At 41.7% G+C, this 21,105-nt stretch overlaps 1 protein-coding gene across 7 annotated transcripts in view; it reads right to left on the bottom strand.

Moving 5' to 3' along the window:
* INPP4B (inositol polyphosphate-4-phosphatase type II B) overlaps positions 1–21,105 on the bottom strand; it is a gene marked incomplete at its 5' end in the record, with an annotated part of 286,774 nt that overhangs the window by 13,640 nt on the left and 252,029 nt on the right. For all 7 annotated transcript variants that reach the window (XR_014160193.1, XR_014160194.1, XM_081876074.1 and 4 more), the window contains 4 exons: positions 5,510–5,664; positions 11,292–11,404; positions 16,991–17,088; positions 19,363–19,503. Coding sequence is in view for 5 of the 7 variants with exons in the window: in XM_081876074.1 (XP_081732200.1) it covers positions 5,510–5,664; positions 11,292–11,404; positions 16,991–17,088; positions 19,363–19,503 (507 nt within the window). The remainder of the gene's footprint in view (positions 1–5,509; positions 5,665–11,291; positions 11,405–16,990; positions 17,089–19,362; positions 19,504–21,105) is intronic.

The following is a 21,105-nucleotide window of genomic DNA, read 5'->3' as shown; positions in this document are numbered from 1 at the left end:
GAAACCATGGCTCACTTAAAACTGCTTTTGAAACGAGGTAAGTTTCAGAAGCAGTTTGTAATATGGCATTGGGTCTATGTGTGCCAGTTGTTAAAAACAGAGTCAAAAATTCAACTGGGCCAATGTAAGACCCTTATATGAGCCTCAGCAGGAGCTCTGATCAAAACATTGACTTTAGTCAGAAAACTAGTCTTCTGAAATTACTTCATTAGCCTAATCAGAGAAAGAGAGAAAGAGAGCCAGTGTGGTGTAGTGGTTAAGAGCAATAGACTCGTAATCTGGTGAACCGGGTTCACGTCTCCGCTCTTCCACATGCAGCTGCTGGGTGACCTTGGGCTAGTCACACTTCTCTGAAGTCTCTCAGCCCCACTCACCTCACAGAGTGTTTGTTGTGGGGGAGGAAGGGAAAGAAAAATGTTAGCCACTTTGAGACTCCTTTGGGTTGTGATAAAGCGGAATATCAAATCAAATCCAAATCTTATTTTTCAAATTATTTACATTTAACATATTTTAGAGATCTATGTACTCTTCATTCCAATTCATTTCTGCAAGATGAGGTCCCCTCCCCCGTTGTTTACTTATAAAGTTAGATTATAATTGTGTTGTATTATCCAGACAGATTTTCTTACTGCGGTACAAATATTCTATTTCATTGTTTCATCTATATAGGCAGGCTTCAATGAGTGCATGCCAGAAAGGCAGCTGTTCAGAAGGGTATGATGGATCCTTAATTCGACATAGGTTATTAATTAGAAACACATTGGATTTTTTGAAATACAGTTATAATGATAAGCCTACCTACAGGGATATGATATCTTTATTTTATTTGCTCATAAATACTAATGGGTGTCACTTACTGTGTAACATATCCCAAGTTTATTTTCTTGTGCCTGGGCTTAGGCTGGTCCTATGGGATATGTCCAAATTCACAATTCTTCCACATACCTGCCCATAATCAATAAGCTACATAACAATATACACACACATCTGTTCTAGGCTAAACAGATTGCTTTTCGAGGTCCCTTGTTTAATGTAACATTCCTTGTGCACAGCCATAGGAAGAAGTAGAACACCAGCAACCTTCCAAATGGCCATGTCCTCTGCGTCATTTGCGCTCTACCATGCATGATTGGTGTCTATGTTCACAAGGCACACATTGGCTTCTATGCAGGTGTGCTGTCAAATGGGGGTGCTCATGTAATTTTTATTAATATGAATTATAGGAGTTGTGTGTGAGAGGGAGGGAGGGAGAGAGAACGAGAACTGTGGATGTGGATGGAGATTGAAAGGAAGGATGAATCGTGTGTGCACCTTAGTATGTGACCAAACACTGATCAGCATATTATTTCTCTCTTTTTCTAGCCGAAGGTTACAACCAATTGCTGCACAAAGTTGACTGGATTTGACATTCCACTTGCAAAAATAAAACTGGTCAATTGGCAACCCTGTCAGAGAATGCACAAAGGTGGTGGGAGCAGCACAACTCTCTTCCTTCTCCTGGGAAATGAGGAGAGACAGCTTCAGCAGCTCGGCAAGTGTGATCAGCATAACAGTGCTTGGTCCAGGCAGGCACATCTCATCTACCTGCCAAGGCAGTCAAGGGGATGTGGAGCAACAGTAGCTGCTCCAAACAACACAGCCAGTGCTATCTACCTACACATTTTGTGCGTCTCCTCTGTTTACAGCATCTGTATGTCCCAGGCAAAGGGAACACATTCTTTGCAGTATTCAGGTATGTCTTATCAAGATAAATAGTCAAATCACTGTGAGTTGTCAGCAGGTCCAGAAAACATTTACGGAGTAGAAATATTCACAGCCAAACAAAACAAACCTGAAATCCTTCTTTGGAAATGAATATATTCAGCATTTCATACTCATGTTTAAAAGACTTAAATTGGACAATATTGAGAAATGTTTCTTTATAAAATAAGGGCTTGTACACACTGGAACACAATGTGAATCCCACCTCAGTGTTCTTCCAGACAATGCTGGACACCCCTCCATTAATGTGGAGGCAGGCTAGTTTGCTCCAGTTTGGACAAGCCCTTGGGTCTCAACAACATATTTCATCAAAATGGGTTATTTCTGGTTATGCTGGGGAAATACTGAATAACAGTTCTTATCAAAGTAAGTATGAGGCTGGATTGGATGGCACATGCTGCGTCAGAGTTGTATATGCAATATTTTGAACTTTACTATGTACTTTGCTACGACAACAGTCTCTCTCTCACACACACTTTCTGTTATTTAAATTGCTCCAATATTTTTCTCAAGAAAGAGTTCTAGACTGTGTTATGCTGAAGAGCACACAGATGCCTAGATACTCCATTGGTTAAAAGACCCACAAATTTGTCCCCTGCCCTCTCAAATATTATAACATTTGATTACATTGCAAGGGTGGGGCCAGACTATCAGTTGTATCCAACTCCTATTCTAACCCTAAAAGGGATGGCAGAAAATGTTCCCTTCACTAGATTCTCTTTAGTTTTTTATGCCTTGCTTTTCCTTAAATGATTTGTGAAATGTAATTTCTCTACAACTTCTACACAAAGGTAACAGTAGCCTGGCTCTTATGCCATAGAAATAAGTGTCATAAATAAAGGGGTAAAGCATTTGTCACTTTGGAGCAAAATTTATAGTCTCCTCCTAATTTATAAAAACAGCCAGAAGCTATTGTTAGGGAACAGGAAATAATAGAACGTTCAGAATTGACATGTAACAGGAGAATGCCAGTTATCAAATATCGCCATTGTGTCCAGAGAAGAAAGACACTCTCCTAATTTCAATTTGGCACCACATCAGAATATGCTTGAGAATATACACATTCAGGGAGGTTTTTGCTCAGTGATTTCTCACAGCATTGGTGTGTGAGAGTGAGTGAGAGAGAAACTTGGGAACCATTTTTTTTAAAAGACAGATAGCCCACTCAGTTGTTCAGAATGAGAAACAATATGCTGATTATTGTACTCTATACCTCCTTGTCCCTGGACATAAGATAAGCTTGGACCAGCCTCCAATAGAAGAAAATTCAAAAGCTGAGAGACAATTATTGGAATGCTTCACTGCATGCATCTGTTGTTCAGACCTCCAAAATGTTATCCCTGTCACATATTAAGTGTAATCTAGATATCTTCAACTAATGATAATTCATGTGTTTTATACCTTTTTGCAACTGCAGCATTTATGCCTAACTTTACACCCCACCCTTCAACTTTGATTCCAATATCAATGGCTTTAGAGCTCTATTCTAAGAATCTGAAAAATATCACAATTGTCCTTCTCTAGTGGAATCAAGTATCTTATAATAAACCTAGCACAGCTATGATTTGTACTCTACAATGTTCTTCAACACATCTTTAAAAAGAAACACTTTCATCACAACTGTGAACTCTATAGTGACCTCAGATAATACACTGTTCAAGGTGTTGAAAGTAGAAAAACCACAGTTTTATTTTAAGAAGGTCTACCCTGTTCAAGAAGTGAAAGGACAATTTAAAGTCAAAAGATATGGATTGACCAACACTGACACTTGAATATGAATTTATGAATGAATTCTATTGGTACTTTTGTTACCATTTAAAATACCATTGTTGGTTGGTCTTAATACCAGTAAGGATCCCTAATGTTTGCCATGTGAAGAGCTGATCTGTTTCAGAGTGCTTGTTTTCAAAGAGTTTAACTCTCTTCCTGACAATCATTACAGAGTGAGATAGAGCGTTGACAGACTGTTCAGCAGTCATTGTCACTTGACAACTCAAACTGCAGAAAGTAAGAAAGCACCGAAGTCCCGATTTTTCCACATTCCTTAAAAATTACATTTTAAAAATCCTCCTTGGAGGCCTTTATGGCTGGGGGTTTGAGAAGTCTACCAAATAGCCTTTTAAACAGCACTTTACTGAAGTAATCACATAGAAGGATAAATACACAAGTGTCACATCCTATAACAACTCCATTTATTTAAGGCCATCTCAAAAGCACAGTTATGAAATCTCTTGGAGAGCCTTGAATAGAATGAGCCTTGACTAAAAATACAGAAGCTGAGCTCAGAGACATGGAGGGAATCTCCTTTTCTCAATGCTCTATTCCAGTGAATGGAGAAGAAGCTCACTGTTCCAATCAGGTGCAATCACATCTATTCTTGGGCAGATGTAATGCTGCCAATCATATTCATGGGTAAGAGTACGGATGAACCAAAACACAGGGCACATTTTTTTTTAAAAAAAGTATATTCAGCGTAGAAAAAAGTACCTCTTTTAATGATTTGCAGAAGAGCTCTCCCAAAGGGATAAGGGCAAATGGCTGCATTTGATCTCAGTGACACTGGCCTGGTTCAAACATCCCATTAAGCCATACATGAGACTGCAATAGCTCTATTTTCCTGCTCTGCCACTGGGCATTCTGCACTGTAGACTTGCAATGTTTTTAACAACCAATCTATCCCACAGTGTTAAGGCTGTCAAATGGACTGGAAGCTTACTCTGAAAACAAGAGTAGCTGGAAGCCGAATTGAAATTATGATTAAATATAGAAAACCAATGGATCATTAGTAAAAGTACATTCAGGTGTGAAAGCTAGGCACATGCATTAACCACGATGACTGAAAAGCTGCAGAAGTGATTGGATGAAGCGACTATAATGGTAAGTATGAAATGTATGTAACTACTATACACCATGAGCAATATTCAAATAAGCTAAACATCTGAATTGCCCTGTAATCCTGCTTATTTATTACTGCTGTCCTTTTAAACAAAGCAAAATTCATGTCCCTGTTGAAGGGCATATTGTGAAAGACTAAGATTAAGACTACTTAATCTTTCACTTGAGTTATTTAAATGGGGCGAAAAGAATCCAGAACTAGTACTTATTATCAACCATGATTTTTTTTAAAAAAACAAAGGCTTCCTTGCCTAAACACAAATAGTGAAAACATGGTTGTACATTCCTGCATTCACCTCGACAGCTGCTTTAAAACTGATGACAATGTATGGAATTTCATTACAGACATGGTTAGCTAGCAAGTGCAGACAAAACTTAAGACAAGTTCTTTTCAGTACATGTCTAAATTAATAGTGTACCTAACATTCATGATGAATTCCATCTTAATTTGTGCATAATTATACTTAAAAGGCAAAGTAATTTAATTTTTAAAAAACCAGTGAGGACTTAATTAAATAAACATCATTTTTAACATTTGTCTTAATTTTGTTTGCTATATTTTATTTATATTTGATTAAACAAAGCTATCAAGTGTAATAGATTACTGTTTTGATTAAGCAGTATTGCCCAGTTTTATAAAAAGCACCCCTATATGAATTTAACATGTTTGGGGGGGGGAGGGCTTTATGAAAGGCTTGAGATATGAACTTGGGCTTGGGATAATAATGAAAGGCTAATTAACCGAGAGCAAATCGTGCACATCTTGATCCTGACCTACCCAACATTTTAGCTAAAATATATTCAAGCACACAGATAGACTTGAAAGATGGCAAACAGAAAAAGAAGAACATACCTCCTCATACAGTCAAGGGCTCGGATAAAAAAGTCTTTGTGCAGCTGATGCTCATCTCTTAAAATTGAACATTGTTCCAGTGTCACTGACATTGATGTCCTATCTTTGGCACTTTTACAACAGGTGAACCGGATTCCATTTAGCTTGCGGCAAATCTATAATGTACACAGAAATCAAGTGACTTGCTTCTCTCTTTGCTCCAGGTGTATTGCAGTCTAGCATACTGGGGAATGCCAGCATGTTAAACAAAAGGTTGGGGAACATTTAAACTACTTTGATAACATTGTCAAACAGAAAAGAGATCTTTGTATCTTGTTGTGGAGCAACAAGCTTGGTTTCGATTTATTACTTGTATGCCGCTTATCCAGCAGCAACATTGAGTTCAAAGTGGCTCATAATAACAATGAAGCATTACAAATTAGCAAACAACATTTCCACCAAAATACTCATGCCAAAAACCACCACAACATATAAATATAGCAAAAAAACAACAACCCTCAATTAAACAATGCAGTTCAATACAACCTCATTTTAAGGCAAAACTAATCTATCAGAAATGGCTGATAAATTCTAATCTAGTAATTTAGATCAGAAATACCACTTTTGCAGATTTTATTGCAGTGATTCATTTGTTACAACTTTCAGCGTCTTTTGACTTTCCCAGCCCAATGCATGAAGCTATGTGGAAAATAAAAATAAAATAAAAAATGCTTTAATGAGTTGATGATGGGCTTCTGTGTGTCTCTGTTCTTATTTGATAATAAAACCAGTATGGGGAAGCTGTGAAAAGTGCATATTCTGTGCTAGGAGCTATTGGGAAAGGAATTAAAAATAAAACTGCCAATATCATAATGCCTTTATACATAGAATTCTGGGTACAGTTTTGTTCATGACATCTCAAAAAGGGTACTGAATTGCTGGAAAGGCAGCCCAAATGATTAAAGTTCTGGATTACTGTATTTTTCGCTCTATTGGATGCACCCGACCATAGGACGCACCTTGTTTTAGAGGGGGAGAACAGGAAAAAAAAATCCCCCCCTCTGTGCTCAGCACCCCTTCAGCGAAGTGGCAGGAGAAATGGAGCCCCTTCCATTTCTCCTCCTGCTTGGCTGAAGGGGCGCTGCACAGCTCTCCCTTTCTGCTGAAGCCAGGAGAGTCTTGCTCTCCCGGCTTCAGCAAAAGGAACCCGAAGCCTTTGGAGCGCAGCGCAAGGTCCCGTTGTGCTCCAAAGGCTTCAGGCGGCTATCCCTGAAGCCTGGAGAGAGAGAGAGAGAGAGAGGGGTCGGTGCGCACGACCCCTCTCGCTCTCCAGGCTTCAGCGAAAGCAATGTGAAGCCTCCGGAGCGCGGAGGGAGTGCTCCCTCTGCGCTTTGGAGGCTTCGTGTTGCTATTGCTGAAGCCAAGGAGCCTGCATTCACTCCATAGGATGCACACACATTTTTCCTTCATTTTTGGAGAGGGAAAAGTGCGTCCTATAGAGCGAAAAATACAATAATTCCATTATGAGGGAAGGTTAAAATTCTGGCACTTTTAAGTTAGCAGGTAAAATAATCAAGATTTATAAAATTATGCATGGTGTAGGGAAAGTTGGCAGAGAATTCTGCTCCCGCTCTCTCATAATAGAAGAACCAAAAGGAGCTGCTTAGTGGGAGTTTCAGGATAGTCAAAAGCAAGTACATCTTTAACACAGCAGTCTTCTAGAATTTGCTTCTGTAAGTTGGCTTTAAAAGGTAATTGCACAAAGTACGGTAATGGAGGATAAAGCTTTCTATAGCTACTAGCCATGTTGGCTATACGTTAGCTCAGAGGCTGCAAGCCTTTGTGTAGCAGTTGCTGAGGAATAATACAGATAGAGATACAGGTCTGTCTTGCTTATAAAATTTCTTTCCAAAGGCAACTGTTTAACCACTGCAGGAAAAAGATGCTGGACTAGAATGGCCTTCAGTCTAATTTGACAGGATTCTATTATTATATAATATTCTTATACAGTGCTTTTTTTCTTAAAAAAACATTTAAGGGTACTCTCATTTTCCTACTCATATTGAAATACTGCCCCTCAATGAGACCAAACTTAGATTCACAAATGTTTAGGAGTATGTGTACCTTACCCCTGCGTCCCCCCCAGAAAAAAGCACTGTTCTTATATATTACAATGATTTTGTGTGTTCCAAGTAAGTAAGGTAAAAAGGTAAAGGTAAAGGACCCCTGGATGGGGTTACGGTGCTCATCTTGCTTTCAGGCAGAGGGAGCTGAGATTTGTCCACAGACAATTTACTGGGTCAAGTGGCCAGCATAACTAAACTGTTACTGGCGCGTGGAGGACCATGACGAGTGCCAGAGCGCACGGAAATGCCATTTACCTTCCCACCACAGTGGTACCTATTTATCCACTTGCACTGGCGTGCTTTCGAACTGCTAGGTTGGCAGGAGCTGGGACAGAGCAATGGGAGCTCACCCCGTTGCAGGGATTCGAACCGCTGACCTTCCGATCAGCAAGCCCAAGAGGCTCAGTGGGTTAGACCACAGCGCCAGTATCAGAATTGCTCTTCTGAGAATGGAATGTATAAGAGAAAGAGGATTATATAATCAGAATTCAAGCACATCCAGAGAACAGCAGCTGCGCCAAAGACATTTCGGCAGTGTGCTCTACCAACTCTCTTAATTTTTATATCCTAGTTAGCTCCATATGAGATGTCACTACAGTAAGCGGTGGTGAATCTGCTATGCTTTTGACTGGCATATATTAAATGCATGTGCATTAACAATCACTTATATTTTATACCCTTTGAAGTTTGTGCTTCTATTTTAAAATGAGGTCCAAATCAGCACCACTAAAGGCTTCCTGATTAAGCTTTCTAAATTAAAACATGAAACTTAAAAGGGATGAGAATCGGACAGAACAGATGTCGAAGAATAAAGGTTTTGGCAACAGAACAAAAAAAAGGAGGACAGGGAAGCTGAGACACTCAGGGGAAAAGCAATATAAAATGTACTTTGGGTTTTACTCTTTTAAAGGGATAAAAAGGCATGGGAAAACATGTCACTACCTAAGCAATAGTCACCTAGTTGGTGGACAACCATTCTCCAATGAGCAATGATGTTTGCAGTTTCCGAGTTGTAGAAAGCCAGTTGAACTGCATTTCTTGAAAACATCAAACATGAAATAGTCTTTGCTGCCACCACTAGTTTTAGTAAGCTAGATTTTTGCAACTTGTCCAAATTCAGCAGCAATGGAATGCAATGAAGTTCCGTCAAGAATAAACAGTGTCATGCCAAACGATTCCTGCTATTTGGTGGTTGCAGAAGTCAGCAGGAGTTGGAAAAGAAACTGGCTGTTGGAATGTACAGTGGTACCTTGGGTTACAAACGCTTCAGGTTACAGACTCTCTTAACCTCGGGTTAAGAACTTTGCTTCAGGATAAGAACAGAAATCATGCAGTGGCAGCGGGAGGCCCCATTAGATAAAGTGGTCTTCAGGTTAAGAACAGTTTCAGGTTAAGAACGGGCCTCCGGAAGGAATTAAGTACTTAACCCGAGGTACCACTGTACACGGAGATGCGCTTGTTTCATAATCCTTCTGTATAACTTGCTTACTTAGCAAGGAAAATGAGTAAATGGGAAATTGCTAGTTCTGGGGAAGGCAACCCTTTCAGTTTTGAGATTGCCGCTACCACCCAAAACGCCTAAATTTCTAGAACATTATACAAGTCTGCTGGATCAGGCCCATCTAGTTCAGCATCCTGTTCTCACCATTGGCCAGCCGGATGCCTGTGGGAAATTCGCAAGCTGGACACGAGCATAACAGCACTTTGCCCACCTGTAATTCCCAGCAACTAGTATTGGGAGGCGTACGTGGAGTGTAGGGAGAACCTGTCATTCAAAGCTTTCTCCCAAACAAAACACTGGAATTTTCCCCATCTAAAATTTTGAGTCCATCTTACCACCTTTTCATTACCCTGTTCTTGCTCCATGTCGTAGGTCTGCAATAACTGATGTACTTTCACTAACATGAAAGTATATTAGTGAGGGGTGAGAAGTCCTGCAAAGTGAGTGCAGAGAGGAAGAGAGGAAATGGGCTGGGGGGTTGGTCCGGATGGGGCATGGTGTGTCTGTGTGTGGAGAGACACACGAATCTGCCCCTTCAAGGGGAAAATTTGATAGAGAGGGAGGAGCGGGGAGGGGGGGAGGTTGGACTTGCATGAGAGAGTGGGAGCCAAAAATGTAGGATCTTGGAGGGTATGCACCTGTCAGATTTTCAGAGGTCCGTTCACGATATTGCAATTGTTTTGTTTTCATATCTGCTATTGCAACCAGCAGTTAATCCAGTGAAAATCACCGAGAAAAGAAACTCAATTAACTTATACACAGGAGATTTGTGGGGCCTCTGTCAGGAAAATATCTACATCCTTAATTACCCAATTAGAGAATGTTAACTGCCTAAATGTATGTGTTAGTGGTGTCAAGTTCATGAAAACAAATAACCAAGCAGTGTTATGTTTTGCATTGTGCCCAGGGCCAGTCAGCTTCTACAAAAGTAAAAGCTGGATCATTATGAATAATTAACATTTTGCTTTCCATAAATATGAATTTATATGATAGGATGAATATACTGCTATTCATTCATATGGAGTAATAGACAATGATTGCAAGCCTGCAAACCAGGGCCTCAAAGATCTAGTCCCAGGGGGTCCTCCATCATCATCATCATCATCATCATCATCATCATTATTATCTCTAGCCATTTTTGTTTACCTAGCTTCTTTAAATCCTATTTCTGAGTTGGGACCTTCCTGAGCCCCAAAATCCAAATTCTTCAACAAAGAAATGGAAATGATGTGCAAAGACTAATGTATGAATGTCTACATAAACGTATCTTCGAGAATTTGCAACATTTGTCATGGGCTGAAGATGTATGGTGCCAGGGACCTAGAAAATGAGATTCATAAGTTTGGAGGGTATAGACCAAGGATGGGAACATGTGGCTTTCCAGCTGCTATTCAGTATCAGCTCCAGTTGGCATGGGGAATAGTCTGGAATGATGGGAAGTGTAGTCCAACAACATTTGGAGAGCCACAGATTCCCCATCTTTGGTCTCGGCTAAGAAATGAGGAGCAGTTCTATGTACAGGAAGCCTGACCTCACTCCCCCTCAAGAGACACTGCACACACATTTTCAAATGTGAAGAGTCCTATTGATACAAGGACTACTCCCCCCACTCCAAATGTAGTTTGTGGATATTTTTCAGCGTCAGATTTCTATACAGTACAGTAAGCATACAAGTTACATACTGTTCTGAGTCAGAGCTGTAGTAAAGTTGGGGCTACAATATGTTCCTGGTTATAGGAACTGCATCCATGATGATGCCTACTGTCCTCTGACAAAATGATTTCTACCTTCCCGCCATAGTGGTACCTATTTATCTACTTGCACTTTGATGTGCTTTCGAACTGCTAGGTTGGCAGGAGCAGGGACCGAGCAACGGGAGCTCACCCCGTCACGGGGATTCAAACCGCTGACATTCTGATCGGCAAGTCCTAGGCTCTGTGGTTTAACCCACAGCGCCACCCGCATCCCAATAGTTTTATGGAAAGATGCAAATTTAATAAAGTACTTTGGGCATTAAAAGGCTTCATGAGTCACTTGCAGATGTCATCCGAGTCCCCACCACCACCACCACAAGCAGCAAGCTGCTAAGCTTCCCTTATTTGCATTCTCTTGCCAAAGTTCATTTCAACAAGTCAGAACAAAATTAAACGAATTGCTTTAAAATGAGGTTTCTTACCGTTGCAGCCAGCCACATGATTTCTACATTCTTTCTTTTTTTAGCCTGAATATTTTGATGGAGATTTTCTAGTAATCCTTTTAAGTCATTCTGTTCTTGAAAATGTGGTAGGCCTGGGAAGAAGAAGAAGAAGAAATAGAGCGTGTGATAACGGCTATGCTGAGTCAAGGATTTCCTCAGGAAAGTAAAGCTGCTATAGTTAAAGTCTCATTTTGAATGCATGAGGATTTTCCTCAAACACAGCAATGCCGTCTTTTAATGACTGACCAAACAGGTTTCTGCTTGTTCACACAGCCCCTGCTATCTAAGAGCTTTTTTCTGAAGTTCCAACCATCTTCAGTACCTCTATATTAAATGGTAAGAGGACCGATTCCATAACCTGTTGCACTTCTGCCTCTGGTCTGTTATCTGCTCTTTGTGCTGCACTTTGCATAATTGCAGGATGTGCAAAGAGCAAAGCAGCAATAAGGAAAAAGAGAGAGAAGAGGGGCTAATGGAAAGTACAGAACCACCATAAATGTATGCACAAGTTTATTTCAAGTAAATAATAAATGCAGGCTAGCAAGCCTGCTAGGAATTTCCTTTTAAATATCTGGCAAGCTGGAGCAAATCCCAGGCTTGTGGAATCTGCTTTGTCTTCTTCTAGGACCAGGGACGTCTTTACCATTGATAGTGGCGCGGGGAACTATGGTGCCAAGGTTTGGAGGGCGCCAGAGAGTCCGGGGAGAGTGCGGGGATGTAGTGCGATGCGGAGCGGGGGCTTGGTGCCTGCGCGCCTCCAGCACCAGGGTTATCCCTGCCAGCGGGAAGGCTCTGGATGCTTTCCTGCAGTCCGGAGCTCTCTCTGCTGGCTCCACAGTGGCGATCTGGCCACAAGGTTGGGGCCGCTCTCTCTCTCTCTCCCTCCACCCCTCCGAGCTCTTTCCACAAGAAAGGAAGAGACGGAGCCTTGTTGTGCGCATCCGTCAGAAATTGGCGGGAGGTGGAGAAGGTGAGTGGAAGGGGGAGCCAAGGTGAAGAGGGAGGATGTAAAGGAAGAGGCGGTTGCAGGGTGCTTGCGTGCCGGCAGTGTCTGCGACGGGGTGAGTTCCTGTTGCTCGGTCTGTGCTCCTGCCAACCTAGCAGTTCAAAAGCATGAAGTGCAAGTAGATAAATAGGTACCACACCAGAGGGAAGGTAAATGACATTTCTGTGCACTGCTCTGGTTCGCCAGAAGCAGCTTAACCATGCTGGCCACATGACCCGGAAGCTGTACGCTGGCTCCCTCGGCCAGTAAAGTGAGATGAGCACCGCAACCCCAGAGTCGTCTGCCACTGGACTTAATTGTCAGGGGTCCTTTACCTTTACCTTTTTACTTAGGCTTTCAAAAAGTTTTAAATAACCCCCCTCACCAAATGTCCTAGGTAAGCTTAGCAGTCATGGCATAAGAGAGGTCCTCTAATGGATCAGTATTTTGTTAAGGAACAGGATGCAGGAATAAATGGACAGTTCCTACAGTGGAGGGATATAGAAAATGCAATCCCTCATGGACTGGTATTGGGACCTGTGATATTTAATTTGTTTGTAAGGGTAAGCAGTGAGGCGCCCAAGTTTGCTGATGATGTCAAATTGTTCAGGGAGGTTAAAACAAAAAGGGATTGTACAGAACTCCAAAAGGATTTCACCAAAGTGGGTGAATGGGCAGTAACAAGGCAAATGCAATTCAATGAAAGCAAGTATGAAGTGATGCACATTGGGATAAAAAAAGCCCCCATACTTTTACATATACGTTAATGGGGTCTCGAGTTAACTGAGCAGAAACAAGATATTGTGGTCACAGTGTGAGGAAGATGTAGACTCTGTATGTAGCAGCTGTGAAAAGGGTCAATTTCATTTTAGGGATAATTAGGAAAGAGATTAAAAATAAAACCGCCAGTTTCATAATGCCATTGCAGTATGAAGATACTTGGAATGCTGGGTACAGTTCTGGTGGCCAGCCTTCATAAAGGATGCTTTATCCATGGAAGTCTGACGGGGCTTCAGTGGCTTCCGATTGGCTGCAGGCGCTTCCTGCAGCCAATCAGAAGCCACACTTTGGTTTTTGAACATTCTGGAAGTTGAACGGACTTCCGGAATGGATTTGGTTCGACTTCTAAGGTACGACTGTAATGATCTCTCATATCATGCCACATTTGGCCCTCAGAAGTTCGATATGCATACTGATTTTTTGGGCAAGAGCTACAAATAATTGCAGATTCATTTGGAAATGCTGAGAATCTTTATAATATATTTATGCTATGGCTGCATACAGGTAGAGAATAAAGCAAAAGCCTGCTCTAAGGCTACTGCAGTCATTATTCTAGCTTCAGGCTGAGAGGGTCCTTTATATAGCACTTACCTTTCCACTGATTTTCAGATTATATATATGGCTGTTTCAAATATCAAAGTCAGAACATAGCAAAAGCAGAAGAAAGTAATTTTCTGATTAACTGTCATGGTTTTGTTTTTGGGGTTTTTTATATATAAAAAAGTTCAACCTGATTAGCACTAATTCCAGTAGCTGCTGAAGATCTCAGCAAGCAAAAGCCCAGAAGCCTATGTGCAGTGTAATTACTCTCTTCGCTGCAAGGAAATGCATGCTTGGTTCTATCGCACAAATGAACTCACAAAGAATTGAGTCACCTGTCATGTCACAGCAAGGAGGCAATTTAAAGCAACAACAATAATGAAGGCATGAATCTGGAAAAATGCTGCACTGCACTTAAAACCACGGTATAAATACGTTCCTGTTGAATAATGACATTTTTAAAAATGAAGCCTTCGTGGTCTGCCCACATTGCTCATAGGCACAATCAGAGTTTCAGTTGTGCCAGGGATGGTTAGGGTGCAAACCTGGCATATGTTTCCAAGAGAAGCAACATGTGAAGTAATAGGCTGTCTCACCCAAAAAGGAATCAAGCTGCCAGATTCTGAAGACTGCTTTTCTATGACTGGGGTTATGTACATATTCACAATTTAAAATGTAGTGAGGCCACAAACGCCCGCCCACATTTCAAGTGACTTTTGCACTTTGCTGTCACACCAGAGATGGTGTGGGGATGTCTTCACTCAGTGCACAATAGCTGTTTGATTTCCCCACACCGGCAACCTCTCATCTCCTGATCATGAAGCTGTTATCTGCACGTGTGCACCTGCTATCTCAAATGTACACACCTCAGCTTAACCTTAACTGCAAAGTGAATGTGGCTTACATTCTCAGGTTCAATGGAAGCTGGTTTAAGAGAAAATGCATCAGACAGCAATATTTCTCAATAAACTCCAGGATAGAGATGGATTGTGGTTAGCATCATGTGTACACAGCTTCAAACACCAGTGGTGGGAGAATGCTAGAGCCAATAGTAATGTGAACACAGCCTAAGATTATATATTTTTTTTCTGGGGCGTTCAGGCACTTAGACAGAATACAAATGTTAGGAAGCAGACATAGAGAATCTTAGTTCAATGAACTGAATATCATGACAGTGTTTGCAACTACTATAAAGCAGCCAAAATACAGCCTTTGTCACCTAAAGCTCTCACTCCACTCACAATAAAAGTTACGTTCATATTCTGACGACAGAAAACGAATCGTTTTGCAACTCTTGAAGAACTGATAGTCCTATTTCCCTGAGTTCAACAGTTAAATCATTTCAGGATCAAATAAATATTAGTTTACATAATACAGGTATGCTATAAATTTGTTCCGGTGTCGTGAAGAAATACAAAGCACTAATGTGTCTTAGAAAAAAGGTCCCATAAACAAGCCAGTTGTATATAGGAACTACAATCAACAGGGGGAAAAATGCTCAAACAGTTGTGGCAGTAAGCTACCTGCACCAATAAAAACCCTCTGATATAACGTCTCCCAGCCACACAAAAAATCTGGACGTGGTGCAACCTCATCAACAGATGAGGTCAAGCTCACTGTGACCCCTTGTGGAGAAATGATGTATTTATGTCTGTTTATGTTTCGAAGGGAAAAGTATTCTGTGACTGTGACAGTCCAAGTTCAAGGCTATTATGACATTGCAAGCCTGGTCAGCAGTATTGCTAGGTGACAGGTTCTGAGAGAGAGAGATGACCGCTTTGAGGATTTTTTAGGCAGGACCTGGATCAGGTAAATTCAGTCAGATTGGTCTGGGTTGAAGAGGGGCTTTTAATTGGGCAAATTACCACTTTCCAGAACTGTCCTTACTACGTCTACTTAGAACTAAATCCTATCAAATTCAGTAGGGCATATTTCCATGTAAGTGGGGCTTGGATTTCAGCAAGGGAGCAAAAGCTGGATTGCAGCACTGAACTTACTTTGGCTATGTTTCCCTTCCTTACTTCAGGTTTTGGGCTAGAGCTAAACCACACATCTTCCCCCACCCTGCATTTTTTTTGGCTGTGGGGATCATCAACAAACTGGAGGATCCGCAAGCAGAGAGAGGGAGTTTAGCTATGCTGCTGCCCATCCCTTCCCATCTATGCCAAAATAGCACAGATCTTCAACGTGGGCTGAAGAGAGGTGGCAGCTGGTTGGTCTGTATAACATTGCTGCCTTCCTTCCATGGCTTTAACACATGAGCTGAAACCATCAGTGAGCTTTATATTATGATGCAAGATCTCCTTCCAAGGTGGTTGCAGCCAATTTAGAGATTATTGGTGTATAAATGCATTTTCAAGGGAGATGCAGAAGAGACCTTAGAGTTGCAGATCTGGAAGGAGCAACAATGCCAAGACTTGCAGCAGCAAATATAAAAGAGGTAAAAAGAGGTAAAAAGATAAAGGTAAAGGACCCCTGGATGGTTATGTCCAGTCAAAGGTGACTGTGGGGTTGTGGTGCTCATCTCGCTTCAGGCCGAGGGAGCCAGCGTTTGTCCACAGACAGATTTCCGGGTCATGTGGCCAGCATGACTAAATAGCTTCTGGTGCAATGGGCCACTGTGACAGAAACCAGAGCGCACGGAAATGCCATTTACCTTCCCGCCACATTGGTACCTATTTATCTACTTGAACTGGGGTGCTTTCAAACTGCTAGGTTGGCAGAAGCTGGGACAGAGCAATGAAAGCTCACCCCATAGCGCAGATTTGAACTGCCGACCCTCTAATCAGCAAGCCCAAGAGGCTCAGTGGTTTAGACCACAGCGCCACCCACGTCCCTTACAGTGAAGTAAGAAGGCAATGCAGGTTACTAAAAAGGAAGGAGCTATGCACTTTCAATTTTGAAAAAGTTAATTGAAATAACAACTTAAGGGCTCAAGTCTGTAGATTACCCAGACCAGCAATGCCACACACCAGGACACGTCAGAAGAAAACAACGACTTGCATTGCTATAATCATTTTAATCAGCATAATCAAGACACCCGAGGATAAACTGTAGAGAATAATTTTTCAATTAGGGCAACAGAACATCTATGGAAACATGGTTTCAATATTATCCTATCTAATCCTTAAGCCAATTTCCACTGATACCAGTGGGAAATTTTATTTCAAGCGAAGAGGATTTGGGAGAATAACAGGGCAGTATTTGCAACCCAGAATTTGTAATTAGATAAATAATAAATAAACCCACCATTAGGCTTATATTGAGATTCATACACTTATAAATGAATGTAAATAACTTCATATGAATAACATTTAAGCATAACAACTTCAACATGATTAACGAACCAAGACAGACATTTTTAAATACTTACAATCAGGAGGCATTTTTTCTGTGAACAGCTTGTAATACTCTTTCAGCAGCTCCAGATTTTCCTGGTTAACAGTTTCTTGCAAAGAGGTATCTCCAAACCTAAGCAATCACAGAAGACCAGTTGGCAAAGAAGCAGCATTTCTGCACAAGCAGACATTTTCCACCCAAAGAAATGGAACAGGAAACAACCACCTCAGCTCTGAATTAATACAGTTGTACCTCGGGTTAAGAACTTAATTTGTTCTGGAGGTCTGTTCTTAACCTGAAACTGTTCTTAACCTGAAGCACCACTTTAGCTAATGGGACCTCCTGCTGCCGCTGCACAATTTCTGTCCTCATCCTGAAGCAAAGTTCTTAACCTGAGGTACTATTTCTGGGTTAGCAGAGTCTGTAACCTGAAGCGTATGTAACCTGAAGCGTATGTAACCCGAGGTACCACTGTATTATTATTTTATATCATCAATCATTTTGTGAGCACACCATTTAATTACAACTTCCTAATTCGAGAACAAAGTGTGTTCTGTTTCCCTCAAGGCCCTGAAAGGTTCAGAAATGGGAACTAGCTCACATGCCACTCAGGCTGCAATTCTATGCTCATGGGCTTGTAATTTCCATTGAACTCTATGAGACTTACATTAAATAGACACAGACTGCGTTGTTATTTAGCAGTAGGTTTGAACATAGGTGTCAGGGGTTCAGAAGGAGAGACACAGGAGGGGGAGCAAATGGAGAGTGAGGAGGAGGAGTACGAGGGGGGAGCAGGCAGTGACAGTGGAAAGAGTTATTCCACAAGCCTCTCCAGCGAATCGGAGGACTCACAGAAGGGAGCGCCGGTGGCCAGGGCGAGGGGGGTTCCAGGGGGGAAGCCCCAGGAGGAAGGGGCCAGCGGGGAGTCCCTGAGCAGCAGTTGGAAATCAGGACCAGCTTCCCCACCAGAGCGCAGTGGGGAGGGGGAGTCCCAGGAATCGGGACCAGTGCTCTCACCACCAGCGGGAGGAGAGGAGTCAGGTTTGGTCACGCCCACATCAGGAAGCGGGGAAACGGTCAGGAGGAAGGTTACCGGCTGGGCGCGCGCGCCAAGTTCAAATGTACAGGCGAGCGGCACAGCAGGGAGCCCGGGTAGGGAGCCAGGTCCTAAAGCCGCCGGAAGGAAGGGGAAGACCAAGGGGGGTCAGCGTCAGAAGAGTCCAGGAAGGAGGAGACCCCAGAGGGCAGAAAGACCCAGCGAAGGAAAGAACAGCATAGGAGGTGGAGCCGGGCGAGGATCTTAAACTGGTGTGGGAGGAGCAGTGAGTCAGAGGGGACTTAGCCGGTCTAGCGTCGAGACGTGGGTCTGCGCGCTCAGAGCCTTGAAATGGAAACTAAACTTCAATAAAGACTTTGTATATTATATCCACCGGGCGTTGGTCCTCTGTGAGCTGGGATCTAGAGGCAGACCTGACAATAGGGTTCTCATGTCAAAATGTAGGTGTATGATTCTGGCCTCATTGAACCACAGTGCTGAATTTGAACATTATTATATTGTAAACTAAATGTTACAATATACAATTAAAGCTTCAGCATATTTAGTGTATTTACTTGAGAGTAAAGTCTTGTAAAATCCGTAGTACTTAATTCTGAGTCAGCTATGGTCAAAATGAAATCCACATTCAAAATGAATACTGCAGAATTCGCCGAATTTTAAAAAGCCCCAAAGGTGATGAAGTGTAGGATGTGCTATTTTCCTGTACCGATACAAAAGTACCGAAAAGTACAAAAACATTGCATGAATGGAGGTAGGAGGCAGAGTGCAGCTTGCCATTCTGCTGAGGCCCTGCTGAAAGGACATTTCTTGTGGAAGTATCAGAGGGTAGCTGTATTATTTGGGGAATTTAAATTATTTGTAGCTGTTTTAACATAAAAAAGCAGAATCACCAGAGGAAGGTTTTTGGATTTAAAGCCTTTGTGACAGACAGCATGGGATGGCACACCATCCTAACCACTCATGAGTCTTACAATCAAATTTTTGTTTTTTCTGTGTCACCTTTTACAGTAGTAGAATTAGCTTGCATTTTGCATATTAGAAGGGTAGGCACCTGTGGTATTTGTGCTGTGCTACTGAAGACTGTTTATGACTTTTTAAAACCAAGAAACAATGAGAACTTGCCTCCTTTGCACCTCCAGTTAAAGACAGGTCTCACTTTCTGGCACCAAGCAGCCATCCTGCATTGTATGGGCTACGAGGCAAAAAATGCTGTTTTTGGCACCTTGGTACCCTCTGTAGTCTGGTCTCCTAGGCAATTATCCTATTACTCCATGGGTGGGCAGCTTTAGAAAGGCTGTGTGGTCTCGTTCAAAATACCCAAGAACTGAAACGTAATCCTGATGACTTACCTCTCCGCGAGTGTTTGCTGTTCATTGATTCCTACATTAAAGAGAACTGGATATACATGGAGCAGTTTCCCTTCTTTAATCTCTTGTGGAAGCAGCTCAAACATCCTTCCTGGGAGCTTGATTTCTATTACATAATGTCCCCTAGGAAAGCAAAAGAATAAGACTGATTTGTGCAATGTGTAAGTGAAAAATTCTGGGTGTTGTTGTTGTTTAAATTACACTTGGGCAACATAAACTTTATGTAAGAGGCAGAGGACATATTCCTAAATCATGAAAAGTACTGGAGCCTAACCAAATTCAAATAAACCAAAAGAGGGAGAGAGCGCGAGCACTTTTTTGGTGCCACTGCCCTAAATCAGAAACATAAATGGAAAGCTGATCCTTTTTAGGTCTCTTGCAGTCCCGGAAGAAGAACCTGAAAAGGTGTTGAAAACTGTCCTGTAGATTACTGGCCACCTGGATGGGATGGCAACCACTGCTGGGTCATGGCTTGATTTAAGGTGGGTCACAACAGCAACACTACCACCTTACAAACATCTGATAAAATGCAATAAATGGGTCTCAAAATGCATGCTGGGGTTAAAGGTGGGACCTGGGTCCCCAAAAGATAAAAACTATTGATGAAGGTCATCCCAACAGACACTTTTAGCATTCTGCTTCCAGGCACACTTCCTGTTCTGACTTCAAAAGTATTGGGTGGCGGGGGGGGGGGGCATGTTCCATCTCTGAGCACGAAGCTATAGTACCTCTTCTGGATTACTGGAATTCAACTCCATCTGCCCAGTAGCTTTCATTGCCATTTGTCTCTTGTCTGCCTCTCATTGCTTAACAAACAAAGGAGTATTACTCACAGCTCTTCACATGGCATTGCTAGCAGCTCAACTGGCATTCTGCTTATGATACAAGACTCTCTCGAAATGAAACTAACTTAGAAAAAGCCAGTACACACTAGCAGCCTGTCTGTATCTTAACACATATTTAGAAAACATAGATTTAAATTACTAACCTCCCTTGGTTTGAATGTAATACGCTAAAGCTAAATCTAGAAATCACATTTCCTTCGTGATTGGCGAAGTCTTAACCTCAGAATGTCAAGATATCAAAATTTTCTTTATTTCTTAAAAGCATGCAAATTTATACAACAATCGGATCAGAAATTTAATTACAAACTGTTTCTTTATAATTACTTTTTCACTGAAGTGGGAAAAAGGATTAATAAGTAAAATTTAAAAAAAAAATGAGAAAAGGCTTTTAGCCTTCTTACTGCTTGTCTAGCATTAAAATGAGGGCACACAAACTTTTGAAGCACTTTCTACAGAGTTACAAAAACTCTTCCTACATCCACATATAATGCCAAACCATGGCTTGGTGTCATGCTAATGACAATGATATGCCTTAGTCTAATGCACTCCCTTCTCCCTTGCTGGTTTGTAGGAAGGCATGGTTTGATCAAACCACAGTTTGCCACGGCCACATGCAATAGCAAACAATCATTTTCCAAAACACCAGAAATAATAAAAAAGGAAAAAGAGCCTCCTGCATCAAGTCGATGATGGCCCATCTAGTCCAGCAACTTGTTCTCACGGTGACCAACCAAATGCCAAAGGGAATTCTGCAAGCAGGGCATGTGTGCAACAATACTCTGCCCACCTGTGATTCCCTGTTGTGGTAGTTTTAATGTTCTGTGCTTGATATTATTTGATTTTTAATTGTATTCTTATTGCTTCTTTTATCTTGTATGGT

This window comes from Podarcis erhardii (assembly GCF_964252035.2).
Source record: "Podarcis erhardii genome assembly, chromosome: 9".
NCBI classification, from domain to species: domain Eukaryota; kingdom Metazoa; phylum Chordata; class Lepidosauria; order Squamata; family Lacertidae; genus Podarcis; species Podarcis erhardii.
The sequence above is the reverse complement of the archived record's forward strand: the minus strand, read 5'-3'. Positions and strand labels throughout refer to the sequence as shown.